This window comes from Octodon degus, unplaced genomic scaffold (genome assembly GCF_000260255.1).
Source record: "Octodon degus isolate 3935 unplaced genomic scaffold, OctDeg1.0 scaffold00026, whole genome shotgun sequence".
Taxonomy (NCBI): Eukaryota; Metazoa; Chordata; class Mammalia; order Rodentia; family Octodontidae; genus Octodon; species Octodon degus.
In genome coordinates, this window is record NW_004524602.1 from 12,486,530 (window position 1) to 12,503,880 (window position 17,351).

Consider the following 17,351-nt stretch of genomic DNA (forward strand, 5'->3'; position numbering starts at 1 on the left):
TCATAAACCTTTTTCTGTCGCTACCTAGAGGTATTTATTGCATCCTCATTGACTGTGACAGTGATGTAGACTTCCTTCCATTGTGAGGCACGAAGAGTTTTTATACATTCATTTACAAACTGCTTCTCTTTCAGTTGTGTATGATTTAGATGAGCTGACTGAACTTCCTGCTTAAAATCTGATTATCCTGAGCCTACAACCATGCTGCTCATTCAGCTTCTCTTTGGCTGTCCAGCTCTGGGACATAGATTTTAGGTGACTGATTTTCTCCAGGTTATGTCTTGCTTGGGGAAGGCTCAGATTGTCTCTTACTATGTGGTCCTGACAAACCATCAATAGCCACAGTGCTGTCCTAAAGGGGGCCCTTAGGGCTTAGGGGTTGTGATGTTTGGGCATTGGCTGATGATTAGAGGAGCTTGACCTCTCCCTAAACAGTTGTTCTACATCAAGGATAGAATTCTGTGTTATCTTTTTTGGTTGCTGATACACGGTATATGCTAGTGGCTTTATAGTGAACATTACCCTCAGTAGAATTTATTCCCTGAATAGCAGAACTACTACATCTTCTATATAGTTAAGGGCAGAGATCTAAAGTTGGTCACTCATTCAGACAAGGTTGTGATCCTGCCATATCTCATTATTATAGCAACTCTGGGGATGCTTGAAGTCCTTTCTGGATTGGTTGGATCAATAAAACAAGAGAGCAAGCTACTTAACATTGTATGCTCCAGTTCCATCATCTATAAATACAAGGAAAATTATAGAACCAATTTCCAGAGATCATTGTGAGGATTAAATAACAATACATTAAAGCCTGTAGAATAGTGTCTGGCACAGAGTAAAAGCTCAGTGAATGTTAATATTGGAATGTTACAATAAGTAATACTACAAGTCAAGTGAAAATACTATTTTAAATCATGTTAGTATTGCTATTGATTTATGGGTGGGTAGAGGAAATATCCTGGTGTTATAAAATAATAAAGCATCACGCCCGCCTTCATGAACCTTCTAGAATAATGAGACAGGTGGATATGTAAACAGATAGTTGTAGTGTAATAGAGGCTCAGAAGAAATTAGAATGTAGGAGGTTATAAGAATGACTGAGGACTAACTAGCTTTCCAGTTTCAGATGCTAAGCTGGTGGTAAGTTCCTTTTCTCTTTGTATGTGTTCATTTAAAAGACTCAAGGTGCACTAAAGTAAAAACAGTGGTTTTTTGCTACCTCCTGCTTCCCTCAGGTCCAGTGGGGAGCAAAGTGTTGTTAAGGGACTAGGTTCTCACCAGTGGACTTCAGGAGGGAGGTTATAGAGGTCCTTTTCAGCCTGCAGAGCCTCAAGAAAATTTGCTCCTTCTCTGTCCAGTAAAGAGAGCACCAGTTCTTCTCTACCTTAGTCTTGCCTTGTGAACAGCAGTCTGTGTCCAAAATGTTCCCCTCTGCCAGCCCTACAGTGACGGCCACTGGTCCCTCTCCATTGTATGAGGGTGGCAAGGAATGAGATTCACTCTGGTCAGCAGTGATCAGGCCTTCGGAACCAGGCTGCCGGGTTTAGTAATCCCCAGTCCTTCTGAAATACTTAAGCAAGAGAAGGTATGTCTGCCGCCTGGAATGTAGTGATGACACTGAAACACAAACTGTAATCAAATTGTATCAACCAGCTTTGTATTTAGGGTTTTCAGGGTTTAAGTAATTTAATTAATTTAGTGGCTTTTTGCAGGTATACTTGTGGGCTGTGATGCTTACTGAAATACCTAGCTTGTGAACTAGCGAGGTGAGATAAGACTCTCCTTTTGGTATAGTGTAAATTTGTCTCTTCTCTCTTTAGCTGCTCTTCGGAAACAACATGCGGCCGAACTCCATCTTGGAGATTTTTTAGTTTTTCTTCGCAGAGTTGTGTCTTCAAAAGCAATTCAATCAAAAATGGCTTCTCCAAAGTGGACAGAGGTGCTGCTAAATATAGCATCTCAGAAATGTTCCTCAGGTATGTATTCTATGCCTTTATTTTAAAGTTTTTCATATAGCATATTTTTCTTACTAAGATAAATTAACAACATTGGACATTTAACTTCGATTTCAAGGTTTCTTTTTCTTGTTTTCAAAGTGCATATTTGATCTAAAGAAAACTTGTTTCAGGTATAACAACTTATAGAGGATTAATAATAGAAGGTGACACTTCTGGGCTTGATGCCACACATATCAATAATTCCAGCCCCCTAGGAGGCTGAGGCAGAAAGATTGCAAGTTGGGAGTTGTGGACAAGGAAGTAGGTTATTTGGAGGCTGTGGGGTCCCCCAACAATACCACCACCACCAAAAAAAAAAAACCTGGGGAAGAGAAATTGTAGGATGTAGACAGTTTGACCCTATTTATATTACAACATATACTAAAAATGAATGGAGGACATTCTGTGTAACACAGTTGGGCACAGGTTTGGCCTCCCTTCTTGGTTTGTGATGATACAGCCCTAAATTGGCCAGTTCTTTTTTATCATGACGTGATTTAAATTGCCTTGTGGCTTCTGCTTATGTGATGATATCTGTGACAGTTTATCATAAGCGTAATTTCTGGCTCTTAGCCTGAAAGTCTGGTCTGCTTACATAGATAAATGACCATAGTCCTAGTCTTATTTTTAAAATTTTGATAAGATATGTATAATATAAAATGTATCATTTTGATCATTTAGATGTACAATTCAAAGCCATCACATATATTCACAATATTGTACAACTATCCATTTCCAGGACTTTTTCATCATGTTTTAAAGTTGCTAGAACACAATATGTTTCATATTATGTGTTGGTTTATATTTATATTTTCAGTAGTTTTTCTTTAGTATAATTCACAACAGCCTTTTATTTCATTTACTAAAGTGAGGCTTATATTAAATTCTTAAGCACAAAGAAAGCCTAGATATTTATTTTCAACTGGTTTTGTTGTAGCTCTATGTAGAGAAAAAGACTGCAGCAGTATTCTGCCTTCTGCCTCTACATCTGCTAACCTTAGGAAGTATAAACTGTCTTCATTCTCTCTCACAGTGTTTTCGAGGCACAAGAGGGTGTAAATGAGGCTGAATTCGTGGGCTCGCTCGCGTGTCTCAGTCTCCTCAGCTGCGTGGCTGTGGCCAGATGGTTAGCTACTCTGATCCTCAGGCTTCCTAGTAAAATGGGGCTGTAAGTCAGGCTGTGGGAGGATTAATGGAGTTAAAGCGTAGCACAGTACCTGGCACAGGTCGTTATTTTAGTGGAAAATGAAAATATACTTTCCTAAGGTTAGCAGACGTAGAGGCATTAACTGATTCACACATGCATTTAATGGGTGTGTGGGGTGCAGCACTCATGTGATACTGGCTTGAAATGAAGTCCCACTCGTTAATGCTTAACAGCTTCAGTGTGTGTTTTTTTAAAAGAAGTTCATTTTAACTTTAAATTGCCATTACACTGATAAGAACATGTCCTTCTGGCCCCTCAGGTATTCCTCTAGTTGGTAACTTAAGAACCAGGCTCCTTGCACTTCATGTCCTAGAAGCTGTGCTACCGGCTTGCGAATCTGGTGTAGAAGATGACCAAATGGCCCAGGTTTCTATTTTTAAAATTACTAGAAGATTTTTTTTTCCACTTCTGCGATATGATTCACCCTAAATCTAAACTTGTACATAATTTATTCAATTATGTATGAGTTTATGTGTCATTTAGTAGTGTAATTTTTACTTTAAGATTGATTTCTTTTTAAGCTTTCTCAAAAGAAAAAAATTAAATGACGAGGCATGAGAAATAGTGGGGTAGGGAATGCTTTAAAAGGAAAGGACAGTCTGTGGAATTTCTTACAAGATTTAGCCTCTCAGAAGAGAATGCGTGTGATTATAGAGCCTTGTGAGAGGCCTGGATGTAGTTAAGCAACATAAGAGCAGTGGAACCCACTTTCTAGTGGGCTAGTGATCTAACAACAAAAAGTAATTTACAGCCACCAAAAAAGTAGCTGTTGGGCGTGAGTCTAATTTTCCTTCTTGTGTGATTTGATAGTACATGTTACATCTTTTCTAAAAATACTTAAAATCCTGTCGTTACTTGAAATTTTCTTATATAATTTCATTGTTTTTTACTTCTATAAATCAGGTTGTGGAGCGCTTATTTTCCCTTCTGTCAGACTGTATGTGGGAGACTCCCATTGCTCAAGCCAAACACGCTGTTCAGATAAAGGAAAGAGAACAAGAAATGAAATTACAGGTAATTGAGTCTTCCAAAGTGCTGTTTGCAGACACGGCTGTCCCGTCACTGTCTCTGGACGCAGCATCCTCTAGAGGACTTGGCCTCTCTGTTGTTCCACTTCCGCTTTCTGCATTCTGTCTCACCCGCTGGTTTCTTCCCCATTAGACCCACACTTGTCTCTCATTTCTGCTCTCACAAATCACGTTTTTATCAGGGAAGCTTTCTACATCCTCTATCTTGTTCTTCTCCACTGACCTTCTCAGAATAATCTATGCTTCAGCCACTTCCTTCTCATTGTCTCTTCAACTTACTGTTTCTTCATCTATCAAGATAGCAGAAGTAAATTTGAAAAACAAGTATTACTTGCTGGATGCACTGTACAGGTGTCCCTTAGTATCCAGGGGAAGTTGGTTTCAGGGTCACCCAAGAATGCAAAAAGTCAGTAGATGCTCAAATCCCTTCTAAAGGATTGCACAGTGTTTGCATGTAATCTGAGCATATCCTGTCATGCATCTGAGTCATCACTAGATTATTTCTAATGCCTATTACAAGGTAAATATTTGTTATGCACTGTTGTTCAGGGAATAATGACAAGAAAAATGTCTGTATATGTTCAGTAGAGTTGCAAGTTAAAGAAAAAGTTCTTTTCTGGCTGGATAGGGTAGCATACACTTATGCACTCAGATACTTGAGAGCATGAAAGAGACCTCTGTCTCAAAAAAAAATTTTTTTTTTTTAATTTCAATTTGTGCCTGACTGAGTCCACAGATGCAGAACCCAGGATATAGAAAGCCTACTGTCTGCTTTGTGGTCCACATTTTACTTCACCTCTGAAATACCAGCTTTTTGTTGTTTTCAAAGTAATGCTTTTCCTGGAAATACCAGCTTTTTCTCCACACCTCTCCCAAAGCTTGGTTCTCTTTGGAAAATTTACTTGGTACCACTTTCACATCCCTCCGTCTCAAAATACTGATACTCCTTCAAGATTCTCTTCTAGACCTTGTTCTTATCCATGACCATATTCACTACATGCAGCGCCTTCCAAACTTAAATGCTATCCCAAGGGTCTCTGTCTCAAAATTTTACTCTTTTCTTCCTGTCTTATTTCTGAGTAATGGTACACTGTTTCTGTTATTTTGCTAAATCTGAGTGCCTGGGACCTACAGATTTTCTTTACGTCTCCATACATGTAGCCACTGGGCTCCATTGATTTTCCCTCCAAAATAGCTCTTACATGTGCACATTGAAATTCTTCTCTGAGTTTTAATTATTCTGCAGTTTTGCTGGTTTTCCTTCTGCCTCACTAGAATGGCCTCTTCCTCTCCTTTATTGACCTTTTCAGTATAATCTTAGGGTAAGGATATTACAAGGCCTGCTTTCATTATGCGTTCCCTTTTTTTCCCCCTCCCATCACTCATTCCTTTTTCTGTACCCAAAGAAAATTTTTTCAGGCTCATATGCTATTAATCCTCAAATATTATGTAAACATTTGGTATTTTTTTTCTTCTAGACTATTCCCTGTGTAAAAATCCTCTCAGTTTTAGTTCCATCATGCCATGTTCCTCTCAGAGTTTTCCCAGCCTGCTGGTTAGCTACTCAGGAACAAAAGTCTGAGCATCACCCTTGATCCTCTTCTAGTTATGCTCCTCCTCTTTTCTTCATCTGTACAATCTCTAGCTCTTTCATTGGTTCCTCTTTAAAACAGATCTTAAACTTGCCCACCTCCTTATCTCTTCTGTAATTACCCTATGCTAGGCTACTGTTGACATTACAGAAATAGTGTAGTTAACTGTATATCTCTCCTTTCATTGTTTCCCTGGGTAGTGCACTCTCTACACAGGACCCAGAGTGATCTTTGAAAATTGTTAATCACAGAGTTAACTCCCTGCTCAATGCAGGTATAATGAAAAGTGGCTTTTCATCATTCTTGGAATAAAATCCAGATCTTGTTTGCCTTTTCCTTCCTTCCTTCCTTCCTTCCTTCCTTCCTTCCTTCCTTCCTTCCTTCCTTCCTTCCTCCTTTCCCTCTCTCCTTCCTCTTGTCCCTCTTTCATACTGAGCTACATCCCATAGCCCTTTTTATTTTTATTTTGAGATATAATCTTGTGAATTGCCCAGGGTGTGCTCAAACCTGCACCCCCTGCCTCAGCCTCCCAAGTACCTTAGATTTAGGATGTGCCACCACACCTGGTACCTGGCACTGTGTTCCTTTTTCATAAACACAGTTTCTTCTTTCCTTAGGGCTTTAAGCTAGATATTCCCTCTGCCTGTTTCAAAAACTTAATTTTGTTTAATCTCAACTTGTCACTTTCATAGGGTCCCTTCCCCAATCAATCTGGATTAGTTGTCACCCTGTGTCAATCACTGATTTTAATTTCAACATTTATTACCTGTGTTTTCTTATTTTTTGTCCCTCTCTTCCAAAGTATAAGTTATGTGAGGATAGAGATCCTATTTATATACTACTGAGTTTAGAAGTCCTAATAAGGTTTCTGCAATAGAGTAGATGCATAATGTCCACTGAATGGGTAAGTTTAAACTCTCACTACTTATTACCACCTTTCTTGTAGAAATCTCCCGATCAGTCTGTCTTTCCTCGCTCTAATGCCTCTGGAAAAATGTTTGTAAAGTACAGATCTGAGTATACATCCTCTATATAAATTGTCTATAAAGTTTAAAGTTAACATGGTATACAAGGTCTTCCGTGGTTTTGTTTTTGTCTTTTTTTTGTGGGCTTGTTTTTTGTCATTCTCATCCTCCGTACATTCTGTACTGCTGGCATTGATTTTAAATCCCTGAACTGTCGTGCTTTGGTGCCTTGGCGCATGCTCTGCACCACCTTTGGTGCCTTTGTCTTCTGTAACTATCTGCTTAATGTGTTTTATCATTCAGGGGTCAACTCCGATGTTGCTCCCTTTTTAATGTTTACCTTGCTTGTCCTTCTCAAGCACACTCTCATGGCGTTCTTGCATTGCAGTGCTGATATTGTCGTTGTCCCCTAATTAGAGTACAAGGCCTTTCATGTGCAGGATCCATGCTTTGTTCAGTCTTGTGTTCCCATTGCCTTGTACAATAACTGATAATTGGTAGCTAATTAATAAATGTGTGTTGGATTAAACTAAGAAGTCTAAATATATTAGATACCTAGTTTCTCTCAAAAAACTGACCCAGCTTCCTTTCTGGTAGAAGCAAGGAGAGTTGGAGGAAGAAGAAGAAAACCTACCTATACAGGAAGTGTCTTTTGACCCAGAGAAAGCTCAGTGTTGCCTAGTGGAAAATGGACAGGTTTTAACTCATGGCAGTGGAGGAAAAGGATACGGCTTAGCCTCAACTGGAGTTACTTCTGGATGCTATCAGTGGAAGGTACGTGGAGTTCTAGATAGTGGCTAGCATTTGTCTTTTAGTCCCTTTACCCCAATTTCTCATATGAAAAAAAAAGGCTATGGAAGGACATTAAAAAATCATGATGTGTAAGCAATGTGCTATTATGTAAGATATTATAAGTGGAATCTGAGTGAAGGACACATACTGTACTATTTTATAATCCTTTTCTTACTCTACAATTATCTTGCAATAAAAAAGTAGTTGAAAAAGTTGTGGTCTGTCCATCTCATGAAGGGTCACACAGCACATTTCTGTTTAGTGGTGAAACACAGCAACATCGCTGTGATCTTTAGCTTTTTGGTGTTAGGAGTAGGATTGAACTCAGGATCTTGCACTTGCCAAGCAGGCACTGTGCCACTGAGCTACATCCCCAGCCCTCTGTGGTCTTTTTGGCCTAGGAAATCCTGTTTAGCATTTCCTCTCCCAAACATCTAAATGTACTTTATTATGTACTTACTCTCTGGCTGCCATCAACTAAAAATATAGAATGCCAGAAGAAAGCATTTAGATAATCCATATTGTTTGTACAATCTAAGCATAATGAACCAGCCTTCTCAGTTGGGGAAATTTTTATCCTTCTAGGGAACTTTTGTTTTACCATTTGATTTTCGCAAGTTCAGCCAAGGGATATAATTACAAGCAGTTGTTTGTAAGGATAACACTGGGCGTTTTGTGCATATCCATTGATTCTTAGCTGCCCAGTCTTCATAGTAAAACTGTTCATAGAGCCCCCTTTACCCAGGCAACGGGTGATATCAACTGTAGTATTGACTTCAGTTATGCCTTCTAGGAGTCTCCGACTTAGCCAGTTAAGACAAATCATTAATCATCAAAATCTGCCTTTTAAAGCCATGTGGCTTCATGTTTAAGTTTTTGTGTAAACTTTTTTTTTTTTTTTTTTTAATAAGCAGAATATATTTATTGAGAGAAAGAAAGCTCCTGTCCAAGAGAGGGACAGGAAGCAGGGCCTGAGCGGGTAGTTCCCCGGGAAGCTGTCTCTTCCAGGGACTTTTATAGTGTAAAACCATGTGAGGCTAAGGTGGAGACAATGGGAACTCACTTAGGTGGGCAGGAGGTGGGACAAAACTATGGTCAACCAATGGGATTACATATGGGACAGCGTCTTTTCCTGTTGGGGGTTGGATTTTGTGTTAACTTTTTAAAGTTAGGCATTGATTTAACACAGAACAGCTCTGGCCAGTCTAGTGTAGAGGTGATGTCATTATCAATAAGGTACATACACAAGGACTATAGTCCTACAGGACATGTGTGCTCTCCTTGGAAACTCGGAGTGTGCGACTGTCAGAGCACCACTTACCAGGACATACAGTAATTAGATAATACAGGTTATTGTACCCTTAACTGGCCTGCTAATCCTCTCTGTAGTTCAGTCTGAACAGTTTAGTTGGGCCACTGATTTCAGGGGGATTATCTCAAAGGATTTTGTGGTCTGTGACGTCAGTGTGATGTCTAGAGTGTGGATGACATGTGGAAGGTTCAGGAGCAGGAGAGGGGGTTGGAATCAAACCATCGCTGTATTGTTGGAAATTGTAAGTAATCCAGGAAGTAAAATATAACAACTCAAAAAAAGAAGTAGACATCACCACAAGGAAATTAAGTTCAGTTGCTTAAGAGTGGATGGTGGGTTATTATTATATATTATTATAATAATAAAATATTATTTTAGCTTTCAGTAGGAGTCATAAGTTAGACATGTAAGCAGTCTCAGTATCTGAAGTACATAGCCAATCAACAGTTTAGTCCATCCCAAAAGAAGCCCTTTCCCACGAGCATTTGCAAGAGACTCAACAGTCCAGCCAGCATTCATGTTTTCTTAGTTTATGGCCCCACAAAAGAGTGTCCTAAATCAGCAGCCCCCAAGTTTGTGTTCTGTTCATTGAGTCTCTGCCTACTTTTAGTTGTGCATAGTCACCGGTGGGCAGCAACAGCACATGGCAGACAGTATCAGATTTTAACTTCGAATCTAAGCAATTCAAATTATGAGTCTGGGATTTGAGAGAGCCAGCTGATTTGGGGCACAACAGTAAGGCCTAGGTGCTGTGTGGTTGAATCCAGGTGGCCAACAAGACTTCCCCAAGAACCTCTTTTTGTTTGTCATTCTTGAAGTTCAAATAGAGCCAGCCAAAAATGTGCACTGCAGGCTGGAAAACCACCAGCTTGCTTGTCAGACATTTGATTTTACAAAATTTAACTGCCAACTGAAAACTGCTTCATAATATTCTAAAAATGTATCTACAGATCTCTCTCTGGAGCATGCTTCTTTTTAAACTTTATCTTCCTTTTTCCAAAGGCTCCAACAAGAAAAATTTATAGCAAAAATATCACCAGCTGTGGACATGTGCTTTGTTTTTAGTAGGCACAGTTTAAAGTGCAAGCCACCCAGTGTGGTAAAAAACAAGGAAGTTGTGTGCCACCAAGCCAGTGGTGCTGGGCCTTTCAGAGACACAGTGCCTGAGCCACAGCCCAGAGCCCACCTATGTGTCGCAGAGTGCCAGCACTGCAAGTAAACCTGAATGCTGTGGTTTTAGCCTAGGAAAAAAAATTGTTACCCAGTGCTCAGCTACTAAAGTGACTCAGCTCATGCTCTGACAGAGGTGGCTCATTGTACCCGCTGCAGCACGTGTGCCACAACTTTGCCACCAGTGCAGTTCTGTTTTTCTTTTGCAGCTCTCATTAATCGGGGTTACCCTTGGCTCTATGAAGTTATAACCCTTTATATCAATTTTTAAATTATATAGTCATATATAAAAAAAATCACAAAACAAAGCTGTTTTTTTTTTTTTCCTTTCTCTCCCCTCATATCTTAAGTTTACTCAACTCCTTCAAAAACATTTGAGCATTCATAGGGTTAATTGGTCAGAGAGGAGATGTAATAGTAGCAGGAGCCTAAACAAAATAGAATATTTCCTTCTTTTTTGCTTTGTCGAACTGATTTAACTTTCCCTCTCCTACTTGGAGGAAAGAGTATGCCCAGTTCTTCTATTACTAGTCTACCCAAAGCTCACTTTCAGAGATCTTTGAATCCTTCTTCCTCATACCAGTTGAGAGAACAACTGCAAGCTCATTTTCTTGCCTTGGCCCACCCAAAACCAATATATGGGAATGTCTGCTCCCCTTTTCTTCCCACCTGGAAAAGAGAACAGAACAAAAACCCCTCAGCTGCTCTTTCCCCCTATTGGCAGATAGCAAGGCCCAAAGCAGCAGGATCTAGCGAGCCTGGTGTCTGTGGAGGGGTCTAGAGTTTCCTGGACTAGGCATAATTTCTTAGCTTCATAATTAAATTGCAAACTAAAATTGCTTCCTTCAAATGTTACAGGTACTCAGAGGTTATTCTAAACATTCTGTAAGGTAAAGAGTAAAATTGTTTTGGACTCTTTATAAATTGATGAAGTTATTTTTATGATACTTCCACTTCAGCTAAAATATACTAACATGTTTCCATAAATGCATAGGTATTATTTATATAAGTAAATTATCCAGTGTTGGCTTATGGAGTTATTAGCATATATACTCTTTTTAGTATTCATGAATATTGTGACTTTTATTTCAGTTTTACATCGTGAAGGAAAACAGAGGTAATGAAGGCACCTGTGTTGGGGTTTCTCGCTGGCCAGTCCATGACTTTAACCACCGCACTACCTCGGATATGTGGCTCTATAGGGCCTACAGTGGCAACCTCTACCACAATGGAGAACAGACTCTGACGCTGTCCAGCTTTACTCAGGGGGATTTCATTACTTGTGTGTTAGACATGGAAGCCAGAACCATTTCCTTTGGGAAAAATGGAGAGGTACTGAAACCCATTTATAAACATTGCTTTTTTTCCCCCCCAAAAATTAAACTCAGCTCAGTTGTTAGATAATCTTCTTTCCTCCTCTTCTTTAGTCCTTTGTGGCTCTCATATTAGTGCCAGCTGGGTGTGGTGGCACACGCCTATCATCCCAGCACCAGGGAGGCTGAGGCCGGAGGGTCATGGGAGTTTGAGGCCAGCCTTGGCACCTAGTTAATTCAAAAACCCAAAACCCAGCAGACCCAAAACCGAAAAACTATTTCAGCACCAACCTAACAACAAAAAGGCGGCAAAGTCATTCCACAGTTAGATTTTTGAACTAGGTAAACAAATTAGGATCATTTATTTTATGTGTAATTAACTTAGTTACAAAGTTTAGTTGAGATTGGGCTCTAGTAACTGTTGTTTTGTCTTATAAGGAGTTTAATTTTAATATGGTTAGATGCACTCAGTTAAAGTTTCTTTTCTTTCTGTTCCTTACCTCCGCCACCTTCTAGGAACCCAAATTAGCTTTTGAAGATGTGGATGCAGCAGAGTTGTACCCATGTGTGATGTTCTACAGCAGCAACCCAGGGGAAAAGGTACGGAAACCTCACACTTCTAGTATGTATTTTTTAAATTTATTTTACACTTTTATATTTGAGCTTAAAAGGTATTTGTTAGTATCAGGTATAATTTCGAAGGATAAAAAGCGATTTCATATTAAAAGAACCTGACCCAAGTAACTCATGCTTCTAGAAGGTTAGGTACTTTTAGAAATTGTCTTTAATGAGCTATTTGACCTTCAGGCAATTTGAATATAGTGAGTCAACTTTCAAATGTGTAGACAGTAGCTGGAATTATATGAACTAGCTCAGGGATAATCTGGCTTGTTTTCATTGTGAACATGAGAAAGAAATCCAGAAGTAATCTTAAGTGTAATCAGATGCCCTTAGCCAAATAACGATAGTTCTGTTATGTGAGGAAATCACCTTACATTCATTTGACTGGGAAGGTTCTCAGATCTTACAAATGGTACGAATTTGAACCTCATGAGAACAACATTAAAGGGTGCCTTTTCCCTGAAACCTTTTTATTCTTCTCTTCTAAAGCCCAAGCAGAGAGACAAACTTCTCTGGACTCCCTGTGTTGCTGGTAGATCTTGTTCCTGTCTCGTTCTTCTCCTGGAGGATATAGTATAGCTTAAAGATATCATATTACAGTAATCCACACATACCCATGTTTATAGCAGCAATCTCATAATGGCTAAATATTAGAAGCGTCCTGTGTGGACAGCAGATGAATTCATGAAGACAGTGTGCTGGGGAGATAGCTCAGTAGAATAAATGCTTACCTGGCAAGCAGAAGGTCCTGAGTTCAACCTCTGGTACCACCAAAAAAAAAAAAAAAAGGACAATGTGGCATTTATACACAATGGAATACTACTTTGCCATAAAGAAAGGTAAACTCAAGTCATTTGTAGGAAAGTGGATACACCTGGAGACATGTTTTTAAACTATATTGGGGGCCGGGGAGAAAGCTCAGTAGAATAAGTGCTTGCCGGGCAAGTGCAAGGTCCTGAGTTCAATCCCTAGTACCGCAAAAAAAAACCAAACAAACCCAAAAAACTATATCCGACACCCCAGCTTAAATATAGCAGTTTCTCTTGTGTGAGAAACTCACAATATAAATAAAGAAAAAATTAAAAGAGAAGCTAGGAAATAGGGAAATAGACCTTTACAAAAGGGAAGGGCACCAAGAGATAGAGGGGGCGGGAGGGAGGGAAAAGGAAGGGGCTGAAAACGAATGGAGGTGTGTTCTGTACCTCAACCAACTCTCCACAATGAATGTCATTATCATGTACTGCAAAGATGTCTAAAACATTACAATTTCAAGAAAAGAATACTTATTTTGTAGCAGAAAAGTTTCAATTTAGGTTATACATGGTTTCCCTATGATAGAAAGGTAATCATGAAGGTTACCTTTTATTCAGTGCTTTTAAATAAAATCAGAGTGAGTGAGTGTGTGTGTGTGTGTGTGTGTGTGTGTGTTTTAAATTTTAGAGCTTTTTAAGGCTAGCCATTCATAAAACAAGACTACTTCTTCAACAGGTAAACAGTAAGAAGTGAACTAGAGTTGCCGTGGCTGCCTAGTGCCTGACATCACTCCTTCCTGTCCCCTGATAATGATTTTTTTTTCTTCTTTTTTTGGTGCTGGAAATTAAACCCGGTGCCTTGGGCTTGCTAGTCAAGAGATGTACATGTGGGCTGCGGCCCTGCTCTTACTTCTTTTTTTTTATTTTGATATAGGGCCTCTTCAGGTCACTGACTTGCTCAGCTTCCTGCTTCAGCCTCCCAAGTAGCTGGAATTACAGGTGTGCACCAGTGCACCTGGCTTAATGATATTCTTGTCACCTAAAAATGGGTTTTTACATGTTCTGCTCAGAATAATGGCTTGGTGCTTTCAATATTTATGAACCTTGAAATTCATCCAGGCTTAGACTATAATCTCAGAGAAAATCAACACTAATAGTAGTTACATGTTTTAAACATGTATAGTTTGCCTGCCACTGTGCTAATAAGCACCTCATATACATACTTTCATTTAACTTTTAAAATAACAGTAAAAGGCAAGTATTATTAGTGCCATTTTCCAGATAAAACACTGATTAGAGAGCTTAAATAATTTCCCAAAGTAATTTCAGAGTTAAGATCTGAATTTAAATCCTCTTCCTGTCTTCTCTTTTATGTCCTATTTGCAGTGTATGTCCATGTAGGACTATCGTAGGTTTAAAATTTATAGTTATACGTGTGTCTACCTTTGTTATTCAATAAAGGCTAGTTCTATACTTCATTATTACTCTGCTGTCTTGAAGATGAGATCTAGTGTGTTTTCCAGGCATTTTTTGATTAAATTGAGTTAGTCACATATACCATGAACCATAGCCATCTTTGTTTTTTTTTTTTTTTTTTTTTTTTTTTTGTTTTTTTTTTTTTAACCAGAAATCATACTTAGAACCTTGAGCTGGCCAGACAGGCACTGTGCTGCTGAGCTGTGTCCCTGCCCCCCCCTCCCCCAGCCATCTTTTGAATGGCCTTGACAGCCCTAGAACTGGAAGGCTACAAGGGATTTTAATAACAGGGCAGCTTATTCCAGAGAGCCATATGTAACTGCAGTAGGTCTATAACAGTTCCTCACTCCTTTAGGGGACTGGTTACTAAAATTCACCTCCATTAAGAGGCCAGATGGTAGGGCCGGGGAGATGGCTCAGTGGAATAAGCGCTTCCCTGACAAGCGCAAGGGCCTGAGTTCAATCCCTGGTTCCGCAAAAAAAAAAAGGCCAGATGGGATTCTATATGCTAGGATTTATAATGACTGATAGTTAAAGAGACCTGTTCATATCTCACATCTCTTACCTTCTTTTCTTTTGTATAGGTGAAAATTTGTGATATGCAGATGCGTGGCACGCCCCGGGACTTACTTCCAGGAGATCCCATTTGTAGTCCAGTAGCGGCAGTGCTAGCTGAGGCCACTACTCAGCTTATCCGTATCCTTCACCGAACAGACCGTTGGACTTACAGCATTAACAAAAAAATGATGGAAAGGCTGCATAAGATTAAAATGTGTATTAAAGAGTCAGGTCAGAAGCTAAAGAAAAGCCGCTCGGTTCAGAGCCGAGAGGAGAATGAAATGAGAGAGGAGAAGGAGAGCAAAGAGGAAGAGAAAGGTAAACACAACAGGCACGGCCTTGCTGACCTCTCAGAGCCACAGCTGAGGACTCTTTGCACAGAGGTGTGGCCCGTGCTGGCGGTGATAGGAGGAGTGGATGCTGGTCTGAGAGTTGGAGGTCGGTGTGTGCACAAGCAAACTGGGCGCCACGCCACGCTGCTGGGAGTGGCCAAAGAGGGCAGCACATCTGCCAAGGTCCAGTGGGACGAAGCAGAAATTACCATCAGGTACGATCTGTTGAGTTACACTTTTAGCAAATCAGTATTTAATGGTGAAATCGGCCCTTGCCTTGGACAGTGAGTACTTAGCATATCTTAGGTGAGCTTCTCAAATAACTTTTTTCTATACTGGCTAGTGGTACTCTGACTTCAAAAAAGAACTTTTTCTAAAATTGTTCTTTGAAATATCAGTTGTTTATAAAACACAGTTTTCCATTTTATTTTGTTTCGTGAAGAAATGGTAAGCTTGCTAGGTTAGGTTTCGCTGAATTCCTTCTTTATTCTATTTTGCGTTTGGCTTTCTGCTTTTTGTTTTGTTTGCAGTGATGCTGGGGACTGAGCCAAGAGCCTTGTGTGAGCTGTGAGCCCTCAGCCAGAGTCACACTCCCAGGCTACTTGCCTGCTTTTTAAAAAATCGTTGCCATTACATAGTGAGATAGTAAAAAGCCAGCCATCTAATCTGTTGATTACAGCTTGCATTAGGAGGGCTGTAAATATAGGATGGGAACATTTCAGCGACTACAATTAGGTTTTGGATTATCTCTGATTTATTTTGTTCTGCCTTTTTTCCCTTTAGCTACTTTTTTCTATTCTTTCCATGCATAGCATTTGGGGGGTTTGTTTTGTGACACAGGGTCTCACTATATAGTTCGGGTTGTCCTTCAACTCATTGTGTGGTCCAGGCTGGCCTCAAAACTTGAGGTAATCCTCCTGCCTCAGCCTCACAGATGCTGCACGTACCACCATGCCTGGCAACATTTTGACTAGATATGAAAATTACATTTATTTGACACAGCTGGATACTTTAGCATCCTGGTATGTTTGCATTCAGATAGGATTTGAATAGAAATGTCACTAATAAACAAAAATGTCAGGTATTTCTACTTTATCTGAAGACTGCTTATCATATCCTTTGAAATCATGGATTTATGTGTGATATTATATAATTGCTGTATGATCCAATGTGATTCTTATAAAATCTTGTGTAATATGACCTAAGTATGTTATCTCCAGCAGTGGCTCCTGGTGACTTATGACAACAGTACTATTTTAGAACCCAGCAAATGCTATAGACTTTCTTAACCGAAAACTATAGGTATAAGCCAGGTGTGGTAGTGCGTGCTTATAATCCCAGCACTGTGGAGGTTGAAGCAGGAGGATCGTTATGAATTAGAAGCCAGCCCTGGACTGGATAGTGAGTTCAAGGCCAGTTTGAGCTATATAGCAGGACCCTGCCTCAAAAAAAGAAACAATTTTATTTTAAAAATGGTTTTGATACACCTATGTGAAATACACCTTCATAAAGCTTTTATACTACTTCCGATTTTAATATATTCTATTTTCATTTATTATAATAAGCTAAGAAACCAGTGTCAGGATTACAGTGATATGAGAGAGTTTACTTGCTATCCTTTCCATGTTTCAGAAAGGATTTAATGATACCTTGTTAATTTGCATATAATCTAGTAAAATAAGTAAATTAATAAATAAAATGAAAATAAGAAAGATGTGCAGAGGGAAATAAGATTAAAAAGATAAGTGGAACCAAGATTTAGGTTAATCAACAAAACTTACATATTTCTTGAAGTTTTTGTTTTATTTTGTACAATTAGAACATTCTTAATCTATAAGAATTCCTTTCCAAATACCAGGAAATATATAATCATATTTTTGCTTAAACTATAAGAAGCATAAAAACTACAGCATAAAGTGTTTTTAATGAAAATCACCTTGTAGTTAAAAAGAGCCATTACCCTTGGATGAAGTAGATCTATTATACGAGTTTTCCGGGTCACTTACATCAAGCTGTGTCCAATTTGTGTAAATAAAGCTGCACATCCACATTCATTTGTTAGGAGCACCACTGGCTTCCTTGATACTGTGATACTGTGATCGAGTAGTGGCAAGAGACCTTTGCCCTGCAACAATCTGAAATGCCGCCTCTTTGGCCCTCTGTGGGGGGGTTTGCTGACTGTTCGTACATGATATGATGGTGCCTCTCTTTACCTGAAAGCGTGTTCACATCT

At 39.3% G+C, this 17,351-nt stretch overlaps 1 protein-coding gene across 9 annotated transcripts in view; it reads left to right on the forward strand.

Moving 5' to 3' along the window:
* Positions 1-17,351, forward strand: part of Herc1 (HECT and RLD domain containing E3 ubiquitin protein ligase family member 1) — a 205,579-nt gene that overhangs the window by 120,281 nt on the left and 67,947 nt on the right. For 8 of the 9 annotated variants that reach the window (XM_004628831.3, XM_023712424.1, XM_023712425.1 and 5 more), the window contains exons 31-37: positions 1,824-1,979; positions 3,467-3,573; positions 4,111-4,221; positions 7,390-7,566; positions 11,159-11,398; positions 11,896-11,979; positions 14,813-15,333. In XM_004628831.3, coding sequence (XP_004628888.1) covers positions 1,824-1,979; positions 3,467-3,573; positions 4,111-4,221; positions 7,390-7,566; positions 11,159-11,398; positions 11,896-11,979; positions 14,813-15,333 — 1,396 coding nt within the window. The remainder of the gene's footprint in view (positions 1-1,823; positions 1,980-3,466; positions 3,574-4,110; positions 4,222-7,389; positions 7,567-11,158; positions 11,399-11,895; positions 11,980-14,812; positions 15,334-17,351) is intronic. The other variant, XM_023712426.1, reaches the window with a different exon arrangement.